Here is an 8,032-nt window from a genome sequence, read left to right on the forward strand (position 1 = left end):
CATTCATTGTGGTTGAACTCAGACAACAAGAACACGGGATTAAAAATGTCCTCAATACCAGACACCATACCTTCAAGACATTATTTTATTAAACTCTATTCTAATCTACTCTCTCTGAATGCTTTGTGATAGGTCCTATCATCTTTAGTAGAGACAATTTCTTTGCTTCTGAGACCAGTTAAAATGGTGTAACTCACTTGTGCTTGGTGGAGCATGGATTTTCCACACACTGTATTTCTCAGTTCTACTCCATTCCTGACACACATAATTGGCTTTCTGATTTCACAGTTAACTCAGGTTCCAAAACTCAGGCAACCTTTTATGACATCCAATATTTTTATTTATTTTTTAAGTGTTCCTTTTGATTAATTTCAGGGCATAAGTAGATCTAATAGAGATGAGATTGATAGGAAAATCTTGGCGACACATCAATGAATACAGACCATGCCTGGAGTGGGAGGAGAAAAGGTGCTGCCTCACGGACAAAAACCAAACCAAAACAAACAAACAAAAAAACCCAAACTGGACCCAGAATGAATATAAAGACAGAGGATCTGGGGAGTGGAGGCACCATCAGGGAAAGACTCACTCCAAGTGCCTGTAGCTGAGTCAGAATTGTCCCTCCCAAGATGAAGCTGCTGCTGCTGTGTCTGGGGCTGACGCTGGTCTGTGCCCATCATGAAGGAAACCATGATGTTGTGACAAGCAACTTCGATATATCAAAGGTAGAGTTGGGAGCATAGGGTCTTCTGACTTTGGGGGTGGTTTGGGGGAATTCTGAAGCAAGATGGCCCTACAGGAGGCCAAGAGATTTTTGACATGTTAGGCAAAGGGGGAGGGTTTCTGACCTTGGATTAAGAGGATTTGTACCATGTGGAAAGGTGATAACACCTAGAGACCTCCATTCTCATTGGAGGACAGTGGAAAGAGCCTTTCATGTGGAGTCAATTGACCTGGGTTCTAATTCCACCTCCATATCACCACTGTGAGTCCAGGCCCATGAGCCAGAGTTCAAGGATACAGTTGTTTATGTGGTGTCTTCCTCTTCTTTTCTAACACAATATTTAACTGATTTATTGCAGATTTCAGGGGAGTGGCATACCGTTTTCTTGGCCTCAGATGTCAAAGAAATGATAGAAAAAGATAGTATCATGAGGGGTTTTATGGAATCTATCCACGCCTGGGACAACTCTTCTCTGACATTGAAATTTCATGTAAAGTAAGCATGGCCTTTTTTACTTGGGAAAGGGAAAACAGAAGCCTGAGTATGGTCTTGGACCACCAAATACACACACACACACACACACACACACACACATGCACGTATATACAACATTGTGGGCCTATATTCAAAATCAGAGTCACACATCTGGCACTAATGTAGGACTGAGGAATTTGCCTGTTTTCTAGATTCAGAGATAATAATTGGTGACAGGAATAAATTTAAATAGGAGTAGAGGAGTTCAGAGATTGAGGAGTATCAGTATCGTTAAGTAGTATGGCAATATAGCATAGGTTAAGTGCATAGGATTGGGGATCAACAGCTTAGTTATCTCTTGAAGTGATCTCTTACTAGTTGCGTGACCTAAAAATTTTGTCTCTTTCCACCCCAATTTTTCCTTGAGTAAAAGAGGATGATAATAATTCTCTCTCATGGATTTCTTTTTTTGTGAAACAATGTTTATTGAGCACTTATCTGAGAGGCTGGCACATCTGAGAACTCAGCTAATTATCTAGGCAAGTAGCTATGGTAATAATAATAATAGTGTGAAGTGGTGGTAGAGTAATAGTGACATCAGTAGTATACTCCTTTTTAAAGTAGCAAATAAAGTGAAATAAGGTAAATAAAAGCTGTTTCAAATTTGTACCAGAAATGTTCTACAGTTAATTGGAATCAGACACTCAAGTAGCAGGTGGAGTGTGAGGGAGCCAGATCCATCAATATCTCTTGGGCATCAGGCCATTCTGTTTTACAGGGTCAATGGAGAGTGCACTGAAATGTTTTTGCTTTGTCATCAAGCAAGTGAGAATGGTGTATATAATGTTATCTGTAAGTATACAAAAATGTCTTTGTAAATTCCACTTCCAACCATAAGAAATTGACTAAATCCCCACATTCTTAAGATCTTGATTAATTCTTGATTGATGTTTATGTTATATAAATGGGGCCATCTAATAGTCAATATCCTCAATTTGGGAGAACTTTCTGTGTAAAAGTCAATGCCTGGTATAGAATACTATCAGAATACGATGGCAATTTGGTCCTTTGTACCACCTGCAACAAACGAAAGTGGGCAAAAACAAACAAATGGACAAAACACATAAATTGTCAGGACAGCTACTCATTCTCTGCCCACTTTCTGATTGTCCTGGTGTCCATTGCCACAGCACATTGCCCACATAGAGTATTGGGTATATAATCCAGTGGGCTTGTAGACAGAACAGAGACACATAGTTGGCAGAGATGGCCAAGGGAGATAGGATAGCCTTCAGGAGGATGATAAAGGGGAAGTGGCTGCTGTGGCTGAATTTTCCGACCACTAGTGGTCAATGACGAGCAGTGGAATTTCTACTAGTAGTTGATTCTACCCTTAGAAGTTGCCATATGAAGCTCGGAGAGATACCAATGAAAGGCCTTAAATATCACTCTTTATCTCTTCCAGGATATGCACTCAAACTTGCTCTGTGTCAGAGAATAGGTAGAGTTTAACTTGTTTCCCATGGACCAAAGAAGTTCTGAGCTGTGTTCTGTTTCTTCCACAGATGCTGGATTCAATACATTTCGCATAATTGAAGTGGTCTATAGTGACTATATTATTTTTCATCTCATTAATGTCAACAATAAGCAAAAGTTTGAGATGCTGATACTCTTAGGTAGAGTATATTTATTCTCATTTTGGGGTGGGGAGACAGGGGGAGAAAGGAAACCTGAACAAAGTAGCCCACCCAATCTTATCCTGGGAGCTCTCTCCTCCTCTGAAGAGAGGGGCTCACCTTGGGTGATCCCTCAGGCTCAGTGATGGGAAGATGATGAAACCTTTCATCATGCCAGAAGGATATCATAAAAATATCAAATTCAAGACAGGTTATAGTCCACCTCTAACTTCTGCCTAAGCACCAGTTGGTGCCATCCATTTCCATCCGTCTGCCCCCATCACACCCAGAGCCTCAGTGACCAAGAACACAAGACACAGCAATTATTGTCACTTTTCCCACAGCCCGAAAACCAGATGTGAGCCCAAAACTCAAGGAAAGGTTTGAGGAACTTTGTCAAGAATATGGAATTCCTGAGGAAAACATACTGGATGCGACCGAAGTCGGTAAGTTTAGCTATCTCTGGTTTTCTCTTCCTAAATTCCCATGTTTACTGGGTGGAGAAATGCAAGAGAAGGTAACACCTCCAATCAGTCCCCTCTGTCCTGACCTGGGAAATCATTTGATCTCCTGCTGAGAAATAAATGGGTTGGTGTTTGACTGTGCTCTGCTCTGTCTCTGCAGATCGCTGTCTCCAGGCCCGAGGGAGCAATGACGCCCAAGCCTCCAGGTTGGTGATGTCTGATGGAGAGGGGGTTAGCCCAGGGACCACTGCCTTCCAACACCATTAGGGGTTTGTGTCCAAATCTTACAATAAAGCCCTAGCCGATTAGGCTCAGTGGATAGAGCATCAGCCTGTGGACTGAACGGTACTGGGTTCCCAATCAAGGGCATGTACTTCAGTTGCAGGCTTGATCCCCGGCATGTGAGAAGGCAACCAATCGATGTATCTCTCTCGCATTGATATTTCTGTCTCTGTGTCTCTCTCCCTTCCACTCTCTCTAAAAATCCTGGGAAAATATCCTCAGGTGAGGATTTAAATTTTAAAAAAAGATTACAAATAATTGGGTAAAGAAGTTTGTGGAATGAGCTTGAAATTTGGAATTGGGGGTCCTGGGTTCAGGACCCACTCATTCCATGAGCTGTAGAGCAAATGACCTAAGCAATTACAAGGAAAACAATGACATGTACCTTGCAGAGGTACTGTGTGGATATCCTGCTGGTGAAAGGGCCTCAGTAATTGATAAAGTCCTAAAAATCATTAAGACTTAAAATTTGAAATAGGAAAAGAATACTAGGGTGTGAATATGGAACTCAAATGCATTTCTGTCTTTTGTCCATCTTCCAAGGCCAAAATGTGTGGTCTCACTCTCCAATCCTTGGTAATACTGTCTCTCCTTGAACTCTGCACATCCTTAACGTCTGATTTGTAAATAGAGCTCTCTAGCCTTCTAGTTGTCTTTTACCTGGAAAACAGGCTCTAGCTTTCCTCATCTGTTTCCTATCTTAGCTTTATAGTGGGGCTTTATTCAGATAATATATGGGAATATCTTAGCAACTATGGCCTGCATAAAGTCAGCATTTAATACCAGGTAGCTATGGTTTTTGCCATTCTTCTTCAATTTATCAAAAATTCCTTAAAACATTTAATGCTGACAATGGCAGAAATCAGCCTAGGGTCCCTCATTGATTATTCCTCTTTCTTTCTCATAGACTCAGTTGGGGGAAAATTATGAAGTAGAAAAACATGCTTTTGCTATAGGCCGGACCTAATTTCTTTTGGCAGCCATTGATTCAATGATCTCCTTCCCCCTATTCTGGAAAGAAACACAGATTACAGTACAGATTGATATCTACTTCTTCACCATTTTGCTCTGTAATAAAAATTCTCTTTGTCTTTAATTCAACCCAGGAAGTGCTTAATGAGTTCTGTGTTCTCTCTCATCTGCTTGTTTAGTGCTGAGTGAATGCTTCCTGACCTGGGCTCCAGGATCTTCATTCCATGGTCCCTGTGTCAGCCTGTGACAAGTTCTGCAACCTGATCTCCATCACTATCATCCAAGAAGGCATCCATTATCTCTGAATCTAAAGGATCTTCTCTAATTGTCTAGACAGACTCATCAATTCAACAAGAATCAATCGTTTTCTCTAAATTCCCCACTCTCTTTGCCATACCCAGAGCTCTATCATGAATAAGACCCTCCTATACCTGATCAATAAATGATTAGTCTTGCAGTCACATGATTGTCTTTGTGTGTGAGAGAGACATGGGGCTTATGGCAAGTGAATGAGGGGACTTCATGGCCCTGTACCCATAGTGGTCCTCTAGCTTCTCAGAATCTTCCTGAATTTCAAGATTCTCCCTCCCCAGCAGTCAGCCTCTGTCCCTGTGCTTTTGCTCATCCTTTGATTGGCCAATTTCTCAGTAATCTGATAAAGCAAACTGTGAGACTTGCCCTACAATTTGGCCTGATCCCAGCATTATCTTTCTCAAGAGAGTATTGAGAGACAGTTGCTGCTGAGGCTGATCCTGGCTCACCAAGTTTCAGGACAAACCTCCACATCCCAGCTTCCCCACCTCATGCATTCTGTGGCACAGAGCATCATCCTTTCATGCTCTTGGAAAACCTCCTTCAACCAGAGCTGTTATCTACCATGAGCGTGTTAAGTGAGATGCCAGGAAATGTGAACAATAGAGATCTTTAGCCATCTGTACTGGTACCATCAGGAATCATCAAGGAGGCTAACGGGTGAGCGTCTGGGCTTTGAAGAAAGGAAAGTTAAGGTTCTTCCTCCACTAATAATCCTTTCCTTACATCCGATGATAAAAACAGTGTCAAAGTTGGACATTGGTCCTGGAAAAGAGCAACATGGGGATGGGGTTGTCATTCACGAAGTATGTCTCAGTCATTATGAACATAAGCTTAATGACAGGTAGGCCCCGTTGTTCTGTTGGACATAAACAATCTCATAAAACCAGATAAAACCAGATTATCATGTCCCTCTCTCAGCTAAAGTGAGTGACTGCTGCTTCTTTATCAAATATAGCTTTATACTCATGCTTATCTTCACTCCCTCTAATAAGGTTTATGGATGTATTCAATCATAGACTTGCCCCTGATTTCTGACAACACCCAACTTAGTGCTTCCTTAGATCTTCCCTAAATCCTGTAGTAGGTTCTCCCTAACACGCTCTGACGAGACGCCCACAGTTCCCCAGAGTGAGCATACTCCCTGGCTGCCATAAGCCCCAACCTTTCAAGTACAGGTACGTCCCTGGTGGTCTTCTTGGAAGAGCATTAACCTTTCTAGGACTAGACGCCGGGTCCACTCCATGCATGCGCCCCCAGAAATTCTGGGAAGCACCAAAGTAAATCACTGATGCAGGGCCTGGTTTAACACTTTGCATCCGGCGGAGCTAGGACACAGGGGGCCTCTAAGGATTTAGGTCTGAGCAGGGGGGAGGATGCAATTAACATTTACTCCAGTCAATGGGAGGAACCAGCTTAGTGGGGAATCATAAATATCTGTTTGGGCATTCATTCGTTTATCTAGCTAGGCTGCTAAAAAAAAGTAATGAGAGAGAGAGAGAGAGAGAGAGAGAGAGAGAGAGAGAGAGAGAATTGTAATCAGGTATGGTTTGATGAAGATATAATTAATGTCACTCTCGTAAGCACAATCTGAAGTGATCATTCCAAGCTGGCTGGCAATTCTATTCCACACAGTCATTGAGAAACCCAGTTCTTTATATCTGGTTTCTCCTCTCACCCTGGGTATTGTTTTCATGAGTGTGGTCAAAGCTGAGTCAAAGGAAGAAAGGGATCAGATAATGTGGTGGAAGCATGGTCTTATGTCCACTGTCCTCTGGGCGGTTATTCCTTGTTCATATCCCGGAAAGGCACACCCACCCTCTGCCTGTGCAGGCTCAGAGAGATTATTTTGAAGATCACAGTGGAAATATTCAAGGTGTGCATTGGAGTGGTAGTGGTGGGGTGTATACTCATGCAAAAGCCTTCTGTTGATGTGTATGTGAGCTTACACCGTGTGCCTTGTAGGTATGCCACTGAATAACTCGACATGATACCGAAGCATAGAGTAAAAACAAGAGTTGTTAAATAGAAAAGTCACCAGGTGAATTAGTCAAGAGGCGAGTAAGTCACTGGCAAGTGCACTGCCTCCCAGTGGCAAAGGTTTAGAATATTCAGGAAATTTATTGTGACTTGGAAGAAGCGAATGGACTGAGAATCCAAGATGTGTTCCATAAGAGAACATCCCCCAAATCACCCAGCGTGCTCAGTGGAGGTGAAGGCTTGATTCTGGGTGCGTTTTTATGCGTTCACCTTAAAGAAACCCGTTCTCGGGTCAAACCAAAACAGATACAGTTGTCTTCAGGGAAAAGGCTGTGATGAAAATAAATAAATGAACACACACACACACACACACACACACACACACACACACACACACACACACACATGCCTGTTTCTTTAAATGGGTTTTATTTTTCATATAAAACAGGAAAATGTCGGATGGGGAAAAGGTCCCACTCAAAGGCAGTCACAGTCAGCTGAGCCACAGAAGAAATGTTTTCCTCTGCAGCTCTCCCTCCAGGCCGTCTTCGGGGAACCGGGCCCCTGGGCCCCTGAGCTGTGCCCCCCGGAGGGACAGAGGGCCTGCCCAGGCCTAAGGGTGTTTCCCGGGGGAAGGCAGTCGCGCTGTGGCAGAAGCTGGTCCCAGGGACCCTGGCACCGGAGTTGGCAGCAGGGAGTCCGATGGGCTCTGGGTGGAGGCGCTGGGTGAGGACAGGAGCGGGGCGCGGGGCGAGGACGCGGGCAGGGCACGGGGCGCTAAGGCGGCGGGGCGCGGAGGGTGCAGGGCAGCTGAGTGGGGAGCCCAGGCTGCGCGGCCAGCAGGGCGTCGAGCGCGGCGAGCGCACATCCCAGGTTGGCGCCCGTGTGCGCCAGCTGCCAGCTGAGCCAGGCGCGCTGCCAGGCCTTGGGCTCCCGGACCTCGGGCTGCGGGCCACGGGAGGGCACGGGCAGGAAGGCGCCCCCCGGAGTCCGCAGCTCGTCCAGGGCCACCTGCAGCGCCCCCACTTGGTTGCACAGTCTGGGCACCAGCACATCCAGAGGCGCGAGGGCTTCTGCAGATGGGTGGTGATGGCGGCGGCGCTTTGGGGAGGCGGGCCTGGCCTCTGGGTCTTCCTGGCAGCATCCTT

The 8,032-nt window shown here is 44.7% G+C and overlaps 1 protein-coding gene across 1 annotated transcript; it reads left to right on the forward strand.

Annotated features, from left to right (window-relative positions):
- The first annotated feature begins 629 nt into the window (after positions 1-629).
- On the forward strand, positions 630-3,605 carry LOC132211720 (lipocalin Can f 6.0101-like). The gene is made up of 6 exons (XM_059656220.1): positions 630-725; positions 1,083-1,219; positions 1,977-2,050; positions 2,764-2,874; positions 3,219-3,320; positions 3,499-3,605. Exons 1-6 carry the CDS (start codon positions 630-632, stop codon positions 3,603-3,605), a joined length of 627 nt encoding a protein of 208 aa, XP_059512203.1.
- Positions 3,606-8,032: the final 4,427 nt, after the last annotated feature.

This window comes from Myotis daubentonii, chromosome 11 (genome assembly GCF_963259705.1).
Source record: "Myotis daubentonii chromosome 11, mMyoDau2.1, whole genome shotgun sequence".
In the NCBI taxonomy this organism is placed as follows: domain Eukaryota; kingdom Metazoa; phylum Chordata; class Mammalia; order Chiroptera; family Vespertilionidae; genus Myotis; species Myotis daubentonii.